Genomic DNA, 17,190 nt, shown 5'->3' with positions numbered 1-17,190 from the left:
CCATGGCCCACCCTTCTCTTACACACTTGTTTTACACACTGTATAAATGATAGTTTCATAGCTAAGTGCCAGCACTTATTTTTTAAGCTTTACATATATATGGTCACTTAATCTCCACTACCTCAGGGTTGTGCCCCCTAGTGGGGTTCTAAGGACTCCAGAGACCACTTGAGTGATGACCAAGTTTATGCATCCATCTTGGTCATATTAAAAGGCTTTACTGCTTGTTCTAGGATTATGTGTCTGTTCAGATATTTTAAAAAAGACACTGAAAATATGTTGGAAGAGAGTCAAGGAAATAAACCAACTCAATACTTACTCCTTTCTTGGAACCCTAAAATGGTCTCCGTGGCTAAATATGGCAAACAGCACGTTTCTAGATATCAGAACCCCCAATGACTTCAGGTATGAAATACCAAAGCTATAGTATTACAGGTAGCCAGTGGGGGCATGAACAATGTGAATGCACTGTAAGTGACCTTGAGTAACAAAAATAAAAACAACAACAACAATAGCTCACATCTCATGCCTTTACTGAGTCCCAGGCTTCCCTAGAAGGCCATAATTTGTGTCTGGAGCTGTGTGGAATTCTAGGCAGCCTAGGCTACCTATGCTTACTTGGAATATGAATTATACCTCTCAGTGTTGCATACATGTGAACTCTTTGATGATACTAAGTATCAACCCATCCTCAGAAAAGCCGTTCCAGAGAAATCCTCTTTCCTAGTTCACAGTTATCACTTGAGCATGGTAGTGGTCAGGAACTGAAAGATACCAGATCAGCTATAGCAAGAGTATTATGAGAAGAGCAGAGTCTCGTCAGAAAAGAAATAACATCAATACATCATTACTTGTACACTTATGATGCGCCTGGCACTGTGCCTTGCTTTTTATAAGTATTGTGTCATAAAGTCCTCCCGACACTTCTATGAAGTAGGTAAAAGTCTCCGCATTTTACAGATGAGGAACTTGAGGCTTAGGAAGAATAAGTAACATACTCAAGTTCTCTCAAATACAATGATTCTATTCTAGGACCTTGATGTTGATCTCTTCTTGAAATGTACTCTCTGACCACTTTCTCTCTTTGATATTTTTGGGACTAACAATGTTTATGTTCTTTTGGAGACAGTATAGAGCAGTGGTGGTGGAGTTCAAATCCCACCTGGGTTCCTATTCCACCTCTATAAATAAACTGTCAGTCAAGTTTCTTATCTTCTCTGAACCTTGATTTCTGCATCTGTAAAATGGAATAATAACTGTCTCACAGACTCTACATATATACAATGCTTAGCAAGTTCCTAGCATGTGTTTAACAAACAATTGTTGCTTTTGTTATTATTGTTTCTATTATATTGTTATTCAACTACACAAGTTCTTGTAGTCTACAGTGAATATCCAAATTCTGACTCCTCTTCTTTGTGTGCCATGTGAGTATGTGTTTACATTGGGTTTCGAACCTAAAGTCTTTGATCTGCCTGAAAGAATAAAGATATCTGAATAAAAAGAGAGACAAGGGCAAAGTCAAGACCCCCAATTTTGAACTTGGTTTCCAGTGGATCTTTCTCAGGGCAGCAGATGGCAAAATCATAGTGCTCAAAATCACTTATGTTTTGAAACTTGATGAAATCAATAACATAGGGAGAAACTCATATATGTGAAAATACAGGGGCATGTCTTAGTGGGGAAAACCAGTTAAATTGGTATTTGGGTCACACATACAAAGAATTTCAGTTACTTTAATTTTAATAATTGTTATCATTTTTAAATGGCTACTTTGGTATTATGTTGGTTTTGTATAAATAACATTTAGTCTTGGTACATCAGCTGGCAAACAGACTTCTACAAAGAAAAACAGATGATGAAAGTGTGGTCCATCAAAATTTAATTGGTGAATAGATTAATTTTACTTTGGTTTTACAATATGTACTACTGCTATACTGAGGTAACAGTTTCAGGAAAAGTCAAAGCCTCACCCTGCCATTTTTATTTGGGAGAGTGTGACAAGAAGAGGAGAGGAGAGCAAGAAGCAGCATTTATTGAGTGCCTACTGTGTTCCACATCCTACAGTAGGTGCTCTATGTGCATATCTCCTTGAATTTTACCCACACGCCTCTAACGAAGGCTTTAGTAATCTCTTACAGAGCAGAAATTTAAAGTTTAGAGAGATTAACTAATTTGGCCATTTAGGGTCAGGACTGCGATCGAGTCCCAGGTCTTTGGACCTATCCACCATGCTCCTTTTCAACCCCAAACGTGATAAAAACCAGTATACAGAGAGAAATCCCAGCCACCTTGGATCAGACAGTTGAGAAATGCTTACCTTTTTTGTGTGTTTTAGGATGCCTAAACTCGGCCTAATGTACTTAGTAAAGAGGAAACATCTCTATGTAACACATGAGCTTGGTTCTCACTTGATCACAGCCACTCATTTATACAAAGCACCAATGATCATGTGTGGGAAAACCTTGTCTTTTAATTTATAAATCTTGACTCTGATAGGTGACATATTAATAGTAATGGTTTCTAAGAACTGTATGTATTTCTAAGCATTAACTTATTTTTTAACTTCTCTTTAGAAATTATACATGTTAGCATTAAACATGATAGCAACTATCATACAGTCCCAAAAGTTTAATAAAGTATTATATTTGAGAATATGCACTTGTAAATTGTGTTTGCAAAGCAGTGTTTGACTACATTATATATGTTAATATTCTGTTAGTAAGTATTAAGTTCTGCCAGCGGCATGCGTTAGGCTGAGTGTACCTAGTAGAAGTAAGCTTGCCTAAGGAGATCCTATCAGTTCCACCAAAAAGTGGTCAGTTTGACAAGGGATTGTCAAAACTGGGAAATCTAGAAATGATTCAATATATGTTTATATATATTTAAAACTCATTCATTAAATTTCCTAAGTGTTTTCATTCTTTAGTATCACCTATGCTTACAGGTATTGTCTTCAGTTTGAAATAGTCAATTCTGGGAAGAAAAACTCTGATGTTAACGACAGCATGGATCATTGTACAGGGATCCATGCTAAGCTTTGCCTCCCCCTTCTCATCCAGGTTCTACAAATAATTTTTATTGTTCTTTTTCTAGATACTTCTGGACACAGTATAAATACATCTGATATGTACCCAATCCCCAATACCTTAGAATACGGAAACAGAACTTACAAAATAATTAATGCAAATATGACTTGGTATACAGCACTAAAAACCTGCCTGATGCACGGAGCAGAGCTGGTCAGCATTACAGACCAGTACCACCAGTCTTTCCTCACTGTTATCCTCAACCGGCTAGGACATGCCCACTGGATTGGACTGTTCACTGAAGATGTAGGTGTCCTAAAATCCCTTGGACAATCCTTGCATAATTAAGTTTCATATCTACATCCTTAGTGATATAGCCACTGAAATCAGCACAGAAAAAAAAAAGCCATGAAATAACAGTAAATGTAACATTTAGGTAATTGGATTATACAATAACTACTGACCAACCTCATGAGCAGCATATAACTACAAAAGGTGTCCCTTTTTAGGGTAAACATCTACTTGCCTAATTTCTGGAAATTCATGCCCTTCAAAGCTTCTCTGAAGATGTTTGAAAAATTTCAGGATACTGACTTATATGTGCACTGGAATACATACTGAACTCAAGCACCTGCGTTTGGGTAATATGTTGCCTTTAAAGAATCCCCAAGAAAAATGAATCATGCTTCCTGCGTAGAAATCCGGTTATTAATTAATTCAGTACCCCTTGGAATTTAACATGTGCGTTATTTTCCCCCTCTAGGGAAATGGTTTGGAAAGTAATATTTTTAATTTTTTTTAAACAAAAGTATTACACACTCAAATAGCGAAAAGTAAATCTATTCTATCCTGACCTCTAGTTCTACTCCTCAAAGTTAATCACCGTAAACAGTTTCTTGTGTGTCATTTAGAAAGTTTCTGTGTATGCATATATATACACATGTAATGGATTAGTATGTATATTTTTTTAAGATATAAATGAGCTCATACTATAGATAATGTCCTTAAGCTTGCTTTTAATTTAATATACATTGTTCAGCTTTCTATGTCAGCTCATAAAAATCTAATACATTCTTTGAGACAGCAGCATATATGGATATACCACAATTTATTAAATCATTCTCATGTGAATGGACATTTGGGTTCTTCCCAGTTTTCACAACTCCAAACAATGCACAACAAATATCCTTGTACAAGTAGGATAAATCCCCAGGAATGAAGTTGCTAAGTACCCTTTATAAATTTTAACAAAGGATGGTGCCAGATTGCCCTCTAAAATTTTGTGCCAATTTACATGCTAACAACAGTGTATGATAGCATCTAGTTTTTTCACATCCTTGCCAACACTGGGTATGTCAAAATTTTAATCCTTGCCAGTAGGAAAGGATGGTATTTCATGGCTGTTTATTGTATTTTTGTATTACAGAATTTTTAACTTTATGTAGTCAATTTTGCTTTATGGCCTCTGGATTTTTTTTATCAGACTCGGAAAGATTTTTCCCACGTCGAGAGTATAAAATATTTAGCCAAGTTTTCTTTAGCACTTTTATGTTTTCAATTATATGTATGAATCTTTGATCAATCTTAAATTTATTTTGGTGTAAAGAACAAGATATTGATTCAACTTTACTCTGATTGCTTACCAGGAAATTATGGTGGGAGGGAACCAAGGATTCCCCAAAACTAAAGAAGATATTGCTTATGGCAGATAGTCCTTTTTGTCAGGCCATTTCCACAAGCTGTCCTAGACTTCCTGAAATATAAGTCTAGATGTGGAAATATAAATCCATGCATGAAGTGAGAGCTGCTCAGACAGCATTGGGTGACGTTGCCAGCATTCATGGCAAGGAAATGATGGCTCAGTTTCCCTCCACAGAATGGTCTTAATTTTGACTGGTCAGATGGCACCAAATCCTCCTTCACTTTTTGGAAAGACGATGAGTCATCCTTCCTGGGTGACTGTGTTTTCGCCGACACCAGTGGACACTGGAGTAGCACAGCCTGTGAGTCATATCTGCAAGGAGCCATTTGTAATGTGCCCACAGGTAGGTTCAATTCTATTCAACTCAAGAAATACTGTGAACCTACTGTATGCAAGGCACTGTGCTAAGCAAGAGCTGTGAGGGAAAGTAGTAAGAAGTATCTGCCCTCGAGAAGTATTCGGTCTGGTAGGTGATGTACAAATAAGTGTTACATGAGGCAGGGCTATCAAATGATATAAGAGCCATAGCAAGTGCTGTGGGGGGTTAGCAAGAAAATGGACACATCAGATCCACTCGGGGAAAAGCAAAAAGCCTTCTTGAAGGACAGGACTGTGGAGATTGGTCTTGAAGAATGGGTGTGATCAGGAAATGATGGGACATGGAGAGGCATTCTGAGCAGAAAAGCTTGGGCAGACATGGGAGGAAGAAAGGACTGGGCATGTAGCTGAGCAAAGCTGGTGTTGAGATTTTCCTGCATGGCAGGTTTTTGGTAAGAGAGAGGTAGGAAATCAGGTTAGAAACATAGGTTAGGAGCATGTGTGGAGGACCTTGAATACCACTGAAGATTTATGTTTAAGTCAAAGATTAATAGGATTCTAGAGCATCATCACCATTATGGTAATAATATTTGTATTTATATTATATATGTATATATAAAACATGACAGTAATGATAATAGTATCTCATTACACTGAATGTTCACCTCGCCCAACCAGATGAGCATTATTTTAAAGATGAAACTTAAACTCAGAACATTAAATAGCTTCCTGAAGATCTCACAGATGTCTGTCAACAGCACCAGGAGCAGAAGCCAAGTTTCCTTGATCTCTGATGTGTTTATCCCATTAAATCAGGTCCCCTTTCCTTTGATTGCTATGGTGTACAAAAAGAAATTTCCTTAACACTAACTGGTTTCTTTTTAAATCTCTCATTTAGTAAGTGTGCATGTATTTACTTACTCTCTGGATACTATAAGTCAAATAGCACACATATTATGTAAGTTCAGCTCAAAACAATTCAGGACAAAAATATAAATGATAGCCTTATGTATTGGGAAAGCTAATTCTCCTTCTAAAACACCATGAAGTTATCCTTCTTTTTAAATAACGCTACATTTATTGAGTGCTTAAGTGACAGGCACTAGCTCACCTAACTTCTTAAGTTGTAAGAAAGATGTTATTGTTAGCTCTCTTTTACGTGTGTGGGAGTGTGCGGAAGATAGGTAACATACCCACAGCCATGCACCTAGGATCTCAGTGTGGGTGCGTCTGACTCTCATGCTTGCCCTCTGAAACAAAGACTTCCCCCAATTCCCCTTAGTTATGTGTTGTGTTATGTTATGTCATGATATGATATGTTGTTATGATATGATTTCTTATGTTATGATATGTTGTGTTATGTCATGATATGTTATGTTATGATATGTTATATATTATGTTATACTAATGTTATGTTATGTTATGATATGTTACTTTATTGAATGCTTTATTTTCTCTAAGTTGACTAGCAGGTAAGGATTTACTAAATCTTCAGCACTGAATGGAACACATTCTGTACATTTGGAAGTGTCTTTTACCAACTTCATTCAGCTGCCAGTATTTCTCTGAATCACTTCCCCCAGTTTTTCCAACCTTTAGGACACTAATTGTAAATATTAAAGATAACACCCAAACTAAACCTATGAAGCTATGCATTAATATACCCTGTTATGTGTAGGAAAAGATTATTTCTGCCAGACATGCTATAAGCCATTCCAGTTTTGTAATCATTTACATTAAACCCACTCTTTCAGAGTATTATCATGAAAATCTCATTACATATATTTATCTTGGTCTTTCATAGAATGTAATGCAATGTTTATCTCAATAAGTGAACCCAGTCACCACCCTGAAATCATAACTCACTTTGTTCATAGAAACAAGACCATTTGGATACCCAGAGTTGTGCTCAGAAACATCTATTCCCTGGATAAAATTCAAAAGTAATTGCTACAGTTTTTCTACCGTCTTAGACAGTACGAGTTTTGAGGCTGCTGACGAATTTTGCAAAAAGGAAGGTAATTCTTTTGTTGTGGTAAAATGCTTTCAATGTGTTCCTTCTTGACATTTCAGTAAACAATGTAGTTTTCTTCATTTGTCTGATTATTTAGTGATTTTAGAGGCAACAAAAAGAATTGAAAAAGTAAATATTATTGAATTTGCTTGTTTGGGGGATGGCTAAAATGTTCAATGTCCAGTATACAATTAAAAACCCAAGACAATATCTCAGGATACTGCACTTTCCCAAAAAAGTGTTCCCTTTGAATGAATTTGAATTATGAATCTTTAATGTTCCTGAAAATTAATATTCTATTCTTTAAGTACAAGCTTGTATCTTTTAATAAATGTCATACTACTTTTAAAATTCTAATCAAAAATTACTTATTAACAATGGAAACTTTCACTTTTCAAAGCCTGAGCTTTTTAATTTTTTTATTGAAGTATAGTTGATTTACAATGTGTTAGTTTCCGGTGTACAGCAAAGTGATTCAGATATGGATAGATAGATAGTTAGATATATAGATATATATTCTTTTTCAGATTCCTTTCCATTATAGGATATTATAAGATATTGAATATAGTTCCCTGTGCAACACAGAAGGACCTTGTTGTTTATCTATTTTATACATAGTAGTATGTATCTGTTAATCCCAGGCTCCTATCTTATGCCTCCCCCAACTTTCCCCTTTGGTAACCATAAGTTTGTTTTCTATGTCTGTGAATCTGTTTCTGTTTTATAAATAAGTTCATTTGTTTCATGTTTTTAGATTCCACATATAAGTGATATCATATGATATTTGTCTTTTTCTGTCTGCCTTACTTCACTCAGTATGATAATCTCTAGGTCCATCCATGTTGCTGCAAATGGCATTATTTCATTCTTCTTTATGGCCAATATTCTATTGTGTATATATACCATATCTTCTTTATCCATTCATCTGTCGATGGACACTTTAGGTTGCTTCCATGTCTTGGCTATTGTAAATAGTGCTGCTATGAACGTTGGGGTGCCTGTATCTTTTCAAATTAAGAGTTTTCACCTTTTCTGGATATATGTCCAGGAATGGAATTGCAGGATCATATGGTAACTCTATTTTTCATTTTTTAAGGAACCTCCATACTGTTCTCCATAGTGGCTGCACAAATTCACATTCCCACCAACAGTGTAGGAGGGTTCCCTTTTCTCCACACCCTCTCCAGCATTTACTATTTGTAGACTTTTTGATGATGGCAATTCTGACTGGATAGCATCTCGATATTATTGAGATGATATCTCAGTATAATTTTGATTTGCATTTCTCTAATAATTAGCAATGTTGAGCATCTTTTCATGTGCCTGTTGGTCAGCTGTACGTCTTCTTCGGAGAAATGTCTAATTAGGTCTCCCGTCTATTTTTTGACTGGGTTGTGTTTTTTTTGATATTGAGCTATATGAGCCGTTTGTAAATTTTGGAAACCAAGCCCTTGCTGGTCACACTGTTTCCAAATATTTTCTCCCATTCCATAGGCTGTCTTTTCGTTTTGTTTATGCAAAATTTATAAGTTTAATTAGGTCTCATTTGTTTACTTTTGCTTTTATCTCTTTTGCTTTGGGAGACTGACCTAAGAAGACATTGCTATGATTTATGTCAGAGAATATTTTCCCTACATTCTCTTCTAGGAGTTTTATGGTGTCATGTCTTATATTAAATCTTTAAACCATTTTGAGTTTATTTTTGTGTATGGTGTGTGAAGGAGTGTTCTAACTTCATTGATTTACATGCATTAAAGCCTGAGCTTTATGAATTATGGTATAGAAGACATTATTTTAATTGTATTTACATGTAAACACAAATAGTTATTCATTTGCTGTTTGTCTCTTTTATAGGATCTAATCTTTTAACAATCAAAGATGAAGCTGAAAATTCATTTCTCCTAGATCAGCTTTTAGCTTTCAGTTCTTCTATCAAGATGGTTTGGCTGAATGCTCAATTTGATGGTGACAGTAAGTGACTGGGTAGAGAAGAGGAGAGGGCATAAATAAATACACAATGGTCAAGGTTGATGGAAATGGCATCTGCAAACCAGAAAACTTTCCTTGGATACATTGCTGTTTAAAAAAATATCATAAATCCTAAAGCCATTTCTTCCAAAGACATCATTGCTAACCCCTTTTTATACCTTCTTGCCCTTTGAAATAATCCCAGAAAACCAAAAAAGTTTATCTCATACTTAATCTTGCATTATGAAGATGCTTGGCTGGAACTTTGTGTTCACAGACTTAGTCATAGACACCAAACCATATTTACTTGAAAATACCCCAGGTTTCTAAATGTTATAAGAGCACAACAGAGTTATGGAAATATTTCAGTGATAAATAGTGCTAGTAGAACTGTTATTTGCTACTCATAAAAACCAGAGTTTGTAATCAGATGAGAGCATGCTATTCTTTTCTTTATGTAACTGATGGTTGTTGAAAGTACTTGTAAAGAAAATTACTTTAACTGGTATAGAGAACTTGTTACAGTGGTGTACCAAGGTAGAGGATGGGTCCATGCTGGCAAGGAAGAGTATTTCAATCACCGACATTGCTTAAAACTTCTAGCACAGGGTGATAATAAAAAGCTGACTGACTTATGCTTAGTTTTATTGTTTGTTTTAAATCCTTATCACCTACACATGGATGGATTCTACCACTGCCCCCACCCCTTGGTATACCACTGGCTTGCTTTTTAAAGAAGCTCATTGTACTCTGTGCTCATAAAGGACTGTTTGCAACTACTTGATTTCTAAGATATTCAATACACTGAAGTAATGAAGTTTTTTTTTCTTTAAGCTTTTAAGTTCAAACTACAAATTTTATTATTCTATCTATAAATCTAATAAATTTTAAGGGGCACTTTACAACAAAAAAGAAGCTCACTGTAAAATTATTTTAGAAAGTTATCTACTTTGTAATGATATAGCTGTTAGGACTTTAAATGATTTCTTTAAATTGTTTGTAATGACAGGGAATATTTCAAATTCAAACTGTTACATTAAGAAACATGATATCTTGAATGAACTAAATTAGAACAATATATCTAAAATAAAGAGAGTTGTTCACAAGGCAATTTCACTTATACCTACCTTTTGATGTTGAGTTCATGACTGTTAGTGCATCAGATAAGGAGAGAGTCTCATTAAATTTAGGGGCTGCTTTTTAAGGTTCATTCCAGACTTAGTATGTTTGATAACCATGCACATAATTCATGTTAGCATTTTTTCCACAGATGAAACCATAAAGTGGTTTGATGGAACTCTCGCAGACCAGTCAAACTGGGGTATTAGGAAGCCAGAGATGGACCACGTCAAACCCCATCTGTGTGTTGCCCTGAGGATTCCCGAAGGAGTGTGGCAGTTATCCTCATGTCAAGACAAAAAAGGATTTATATGTAAAATGGAAGCAGGTGGGTAAAGTTAGAAAGTAAATCTTCATTTTGCTTCTACCTTGACTAAAGTTGACCCACCTCCTTAGCACTTAAAGCTTTTAAAATCTAAGTATTCAGAGAGTATTCAGATAGATTCTAACATTGTCGTCTTGTTTTACATCAAACAAGTCGGAGAACATTTCAGCTCCTTCCTCTGATATGAAGGAAAAAAATCATTATAAATCAAATCAAAGACTATGACTTTCTTGTGTCACCCTAGCTGTTAACTTAATGGGCAAAAAAAGAAGTTCACCTCAAGCAAATAGAGCTGGGAATGTAAACCAGCAACCCTCATTCTGGCAGCTTCTACTCAGAATTTTAAGCTCCATCTTTGGTCCCAGGAAATATCATTCAGGTCTAGGTATCCTTGTTGTGGATAAGTAGATGCGATTCTCTACTGCAGGCCATAATATACTATAAAAGTCACATAACTTGATCTTGAGCTACATACTTAGGTTGTGGTGATTATAAATAATTTTAGAAATATAAGCCAGAAAATTCTAGTCCATTGCAAATAATAGAGCTTTCTAAGAGAAGACATTAACAAGGATCATTAACAGTGGGAAGGTGTTTATAGTAATCACAACAGTTTCTAGATGCAGGTATTAACAAAGAAGGAGGGATTGATATGGCCTGGGCTCCTGAAGACAACTTCATAGAGGGGATGAGTCTTTGGAATTGCAAAAGATAATGAGAATAGAGGAGGGAAGGAATATTGGATAAAAGGTCCAGAATGACTAAAGGCAGAAATTGAGAATGAGCTTCGACTGGACCACGTTAGGTGGTGTTGGGAATAAAACCGTATTACTGTAGGATCCATCCACAGAAAGTGCTGGGCTAAAGAGCTGAACTCCATGGTGAAGGATGCAGGGGACACCTACATGCTCTAGAGACACCAACAGTGGAGTCACACCCATCTGATGTAAAGGGAGACGGTTGTAATTTGAGTGATAGAACTGGAAACAAAAAAGGGAAGGTGGAAATGGGAAAAGAGAATCATCAGGCTTTGGTGACTGATTAGATATTGGGAATTAGAGCAAAAACTGGTAGGTGTGGGAACCAAACTTTGAAGCTCTGAAAGTGTAGATATCAACTCTGTGTGGAAACCATGACTAACCTATTAGTGTGGCCAAGCAACCGCTAGCATTCGACTATCAAGAACAAATCAGAAACGTCTTATGTCTCTTCAGGACTTTAAAGCTTCCTGTACTACATAAGACACCTCTTTTATCCTACACAGCAACTTTCCAAGGCAGTGAAGCAGATACAGTATTCCCATGTTACAGATGAGAAAAGTACTTGTCCAAACTGAGGCTACATGGAGAACTACACTCCACATTTTCTGATTCCATATGCCCCTTCTATACCTGCCCGCTGCCTCCATCCTGAGAATGAATACTCGTTTAACAGTCTTTCTTTAAAAAGTATCTTTACACATACACAATACTACATGTTTTCAATAATATTATGCAAAATTATACAATATTATTTTAAAATTGCAAAATCGAGGTTGTTTTTTTTTTTAAAGTGTATTTTTGCTATTGGTAATGTTGACATTTCTTTTAAGAGTGAATGAGCACAAGTAGTGCACTAAGGCACTTCCTCCACTCACAAATCCTTTACTGCTCTGCCTCTGGGTCATTCCCTACATATTTCTCTGGATCTTTGCTTAGAGCAAAAATAGCAGAGTTCAAACTTTGATATAGAGTCTACTTGGAAAAGATACATTCTTACAGTAGAAAATCCTCAAACAGGAACCCTCTAACTTTTTGAATGGAGGAGCTATTATTCATTTCCCAAGATTCTTGAGATCTAAAAGGTGAGAAGGTCCTGATTATTTTAATCTTTGCAAAAAGCCAGGGAGGTTACCGTTGCTGGACCAACTCCACATCAGATCCCAACAACACTGAGTTCCTTGCAGGCAGGGACTATATTTTACTCATATTTTTAATGCAGCACCGTGCTGAAACTGGATAGGGATTCTTCAGCTTAAAAAAAAAAAAGCAGTGTATGTGTTTGTGAGCACTAATAATGATTATTATAAATCAGGGGTCAGCAAACTTCTCTTTAAAGGACCAAATAGTAAATATTTCAGGCTGTAGGAGCCATATGGTTTCTGTCACACTGCCTTTGTAGCACAAAACCAGCCATAGACAATAGAGACATTATTAGTGTGGCTGAGTTCTAATAAAACGTCATTTGTAAAAACAGGTGCCCAGATTTGATCCATGGACCATTATTTGCTGAGCCCTGCTATAAGCAATGACATAACTTTGCTGATTAAAAGGAAATTTTCATCTCAGTATTTTTTGTATTTGGTTTTAGATATTCACACAGTAAAGGAGGATCCAGGAAAATGTAGGTTTAGAACAGTAGTGAAAGTTTTGATTTTTCATAGAAATAATAAAATGGAAAGTAACAGGCTTCCCTGGTGGCGCAGTGGTTGAGAGTCCGCCTGCTGATGCAGGGGACACGGGTTTGTGCCCCGGTCCGGGAGGATGCCACATGCTGCTGAGCGGCTGGGCCCGTGAGCCATGGCCGCTGAGCCTGCGCGTCTGGAGCCTGTGCTCCGCAACGGAAGAGGCCACAACGGTGAGAGGCCCGCATATCGCAAAAAAAAAAAAAAAAAGTAACTATGTGACAGTATCTATCTTACTACTTGTCATTGAAGTTTTCTTTTTTTCATCTTCTTTCAGGACCAAGTCACAGCATTATACCCCTTGCAGTAGCAGTGACACTGATAGTAATTCTGGCAATTTCCACACTTTCCTTCTGCATATACAAGCACAATAGTGGTATCTTCAGGAGACTTGCACAGTTTGGAAATCCTTACTATCCTGCAACCAACTTTAGTACAGTAAATTTAGAAGAAAATATTCTCATTTCTGATCTTGAGAAGAATGACCAATAATAATGAAGTGAGAGGATGCCACGGCCATGAGAATGAGTAAAGAAGAGTACTTTCCTTTACAGACCAGATGCCGCTCTAATGTGAATCGTGTCACCATTTTAATTATTCTTAAAATGATTACTGGTTTTGAATTGTAACCAAATCAGATAGGTGTTCATTTATTCATTTCCTCGAACTGTGATCTATTCTTTAAAAGGGGAGATTTTACAATGGCTATTCTTCAGAAAACGAAAACTATTAAAAGAAACTCCCAAATGAAAACTCTCAAACCAATGTGAATAATAGTTTTTGCATTAATATGCTTCTACCAAAAATTTTTGGGAATTTTAAAACTAATCTGGTATCTATTCAGACATTTGCCAATACTCATTCCATTAAAAGAGAGAGGCAGAGAAAAGCAAAACAAATTTTAAAGTCCTACACTTGTATAAGAGAGGAAAAAAGAAAAGGCTTTTGAGAGGTTTCTTGTTTGTTTTTTAATTTGATCAGTTTAACAGCAGGGTTTGGAAAACACTAATTTCTAAGCTTAAAACTCACAGGTTCTGGGCTCTATACTAGTATTTAGGGTGACATTCATTTTTATTAGTTCTGACTTCTCAAACTAAAGGAGAAGAAAAATAACCTTTCTTTAAGTAGTAAAAATCTTGGTTAGCAGCACAATTTCATAAGCAACCATGCAATGTGGCCTAAAATCATCAATTACTAAATGATGACAAAGTTGGATAGTTAAAAAATCTTATAGATAAGCTCAGAGGGACTTATTGTTATCCTAATACTGTTAAAATTCACAAGCTTTATCAAAGACTAAAGGTATAAAATGTATATATACCACTTCTAATAACCAAAAGATATAAATAACTTGAATTTAAAGGGGAAAAATGAAAGATGTGAATTACAGTTTCATCAGAACAAGACAAGTACTAAATAAATTACTCTTCAGCAGTAATCTAGATACCTTTGCTATATAAAGGAGTTTATTTGGGGAGTTCTATTGAGTAAACTAGGGTTTGGGGGAACCGACTCCATTTGCATTGGGCTAGTTCATGCAGTCAGGAAAAAATGATTAAAAGTATGATACTATCCATAAATTAAAACTCACAGATTTGATCTTCCTTCATTAATTTCTTATAAAGTAAAAGGACTTCATAATCAATGTTCAAAAGTTTACTCATTGCGTAAATGTTTACTGAGTTCCTGTTAAGAACCAAGAGCCATTCTAGAAATTGGAGGTATTGGGGCGAGCACTTATTTTTGAATGAAGGAAAACCTACAGTAAACCAGTAAAGAAATGCATAAGAAGAAAATATCAGGTGGTCATGAAAATTAAGTAAGGTTCTGTGATAGAGAGAAACTGGGGGAGTCTCCCTAGAGTGTGCATTTTAGTTATTACAACCAGCTGCCTCAAAACTGGTGACAAGTAGTCACAAGATGGAGCTTGGGAGAAAGTATGAATAAGTTTCTGAGTGGAAAACTATCATCATTAGAAATACGATTTGAAGAACGTGTCCTAAGAATGAAGTCCTTGCAGCCTGAAACAGTTAATACAGCTTCCAAAAGCAGCTCTTTGCTACTGCTGTGCAGTTTACACACTGAGACAATCTACTTCCATAATTTTGTTTGTTTGGGGACTTTATTTTTTTTTAAGATATTACATTATGTGACAGTTGTATATTTATAACTCAAAGGAAAAATTGGCTTGGACTAACCAGATGTTATAAAAGCTCAATTTAATAATCTGTCAAGTGAAATTAAAGTTCTGTTCTTTTTAGTGGACTTGGTAAAAACTGCTAATCAATTATCCTTCCAGTCAAGGTATATTGAAGTTGAGTAGTCAGTCACACATAAAAATTTGACAAAGTATGTCATTAGTAAAGTGGTTCTGCAGGAAAAAAAAAAAACTGTATTGCTTGTCAGTGCTCTGTACTTTGATATTTAGTATTGAACCACATCCTAATGGACAGATCACGCGCTGCTTCCCATTACTGAAATTTCAGAAATAGGAATTACTGAAATACTCTGTTTTATTCACATACGTGCACTTTTAAAAACTTTCTTCCACAACTATTTTTAATCTGAGCTAGATTTCATGCTATACATGAAAAGAAAAAAGTAGTAGGGTCACAAACTCATTCACACGTAATTAATGTGCCCCCTCCAGAAAACAGTCAATTATTTTCTATAACTCTGAGTAATAGGAAATCTTGGATTTTTCCAACTGAAGGTATATTGGGCTCTTCCAATTCCAACAGTCTTCTTTCAGTTTAAATGTTTCTTCTATTGAAAGTTCCATTCCCTATCAAGGGTGCATTACATGGTCTCACTAGATAAACATTCAGTCTTCTGGAGTTTCCATTCCCTCCTCAAAATGGTGGTTGGATGTATGAGAACCTGTTGTGTCCTTGTGGTACTGTGGGGAGTAGGTGATAACTGACTGTGTCTGTGTTATCTGGTGTCCACTGATGTCCACTGATGTCCACTGATGGTGGCTGTCTGGCCCACACCTGGGAATTCTACTGGCGTCTCTATGAAGTCTGTATTTGGTGTAACCTGTAGTCTAGTCTCTTTGGACTGGCCCCATCCTGGCTTTCCCTGGCATTGCCTTATCCCTGGCTGTGACTCCCATTCAATTCCGTACCTGGACATTACAGTTCTTGGCAATAAGGCCATGTCACCTCTGCAGCACTATCAGTTACTCCCTTGGTCAGGGGAGGCTTAATACTGGACCAAACAATCCCAAAATCTCATTGGCTTAACACAGCAAAGGTTTATTTTTCATCCACACTAACATGGGGTTGCAGGAAGACTTCAGTTATTCATTGGTCCAGGCTCCTCCTAAATAGTAGGTCCTCCATCTCCTAAGGCCTTGGTTGCCTCAGTGGGTCCCCTACCTCTGCCTGACAGAAGAAGTTAGAGATCTATCTTCGATTAATTATGTAGCTTCCATGGGCTATTGAAATACATTCTCTAAGTTAACAGTCTTTAAATTGAGAATATGTACCCTGTGGATACATAAAGACTTCCAAGGGATACAGGGGCATGGATATATATATATATATTTTTAGCAGTACGCGGGCCTCTCACTGCTGTGGCCTCTCCCATTGCGGAGCACAGGCTCCGGACGCGCAGGCTCAGCGGCCATGGCTCACGGGCCCAGCCGCTCCGCGGCATGTGGGATCTTCCCGGACCAGGGCACGAACCCGTGTCCCCTGCATCGGCAGGCGGACTCCCAACCACTGCGCCACCAGGGAAGCCCCAATATTTTTAAGGAGCTCAGTTTCCAGACTCATTAAACTTTATATATATTCTTTCTTAGAATTGACTTGCCTGAGATCAAGGTGTCATGCTGGTTCTTCTTTCCCACCTCTTTTTGCAGAAATGTCCTTTTCTACCTCAAAAAAAAAAAAAAAAAGACATGTCTTTTACTCCAAATATTATGACGATGCCTTCTCTTGGTAAAATCCTCCATGGCACCAGACAAAGACAAAATTTCAAAATAGTGATGTCAGTGAAACTTCTCACGTAAATTCTCACGTCTTCCTCTGTTTTCATACATTTTTCAGTTAAGGATGAAGTGGTGGATTAGAAAAGGGTTATTTTGCCCCATGTTAGGATAGTCTAAATATGCATTGTGTATGTGTGTGTGTGTGTATATATATATATATATATATATATATATATATATATATAAACTGCAGGAAAGATAACTGCCTTCCTTTGAGACTTTATCTCATCCAGCCCGTCTATTACGAAAGACTATTTCTGGAGAGAAAATCTAGGGAA

The 17,190-nt window shown here is 36.5% G+C and overlaps 1 protein-coding gene across 3 annotated transcripts in view; it reads left to right on the top strand.

The window, feature by feature from the left end:
- Positions 1-16,824, top strand: part of PLA2R1 (phospholipase A2 receptor 1) — a 117,484-nt gene extending 100,660 nt beyond the window's left edge. For all 3 annotated transcript variants that reach the window (XM_033421794.2, XM_033421793.2, XM_033421792.2), the window contains 6 exons: positions 3,097-3,335; positions 4,906-5,074; positions 6,927-7,067; positions 8,918-9,034; positions 10,302-10,478; positions 13,196-16,824. In XM_033421794.2, coding sequence (XP_033277685.1) covers positions 3,097-3,335; positions 4,906-5,074; positions 6,927-7,067; positions 8,918-9,034; positions 10,302-10,478; positions 13,196-13,410 — 1,058 coding nt within the window. In that variant the 3' untranslated portion in view covers positions 13,411-16,824. The remainder of the gene's footprint in view (positions 1-3,096; positions 3,336-4,905; positions 5,075-6,926; positions 7,068-8,917; positions 9,035-10,301; positions 10,479-13,195) is intronic.
- The last annotated feature ends 366 nt before the right edge of the window (positions 16,825-17,190 follow it).

The sequence above is a fragment of the Orcinus orca genome, chromosome 7 (assembly GCF_937001465.1).
Source record: "Orcinus orca chromosome 7, mOrcOrc1.1, whole genome shotgun sequence".
Lineage (NCBI taxonomy): Eukaryota > Metazoa > Chordata > Mammalia > Artiodactyla > Delphinidae > Orcinus > Orcinus orca.
Note: the sequence above shows the minus strand (reverse complement) of the source record. Positions and strands in the feature narration are given on the sequence as shown.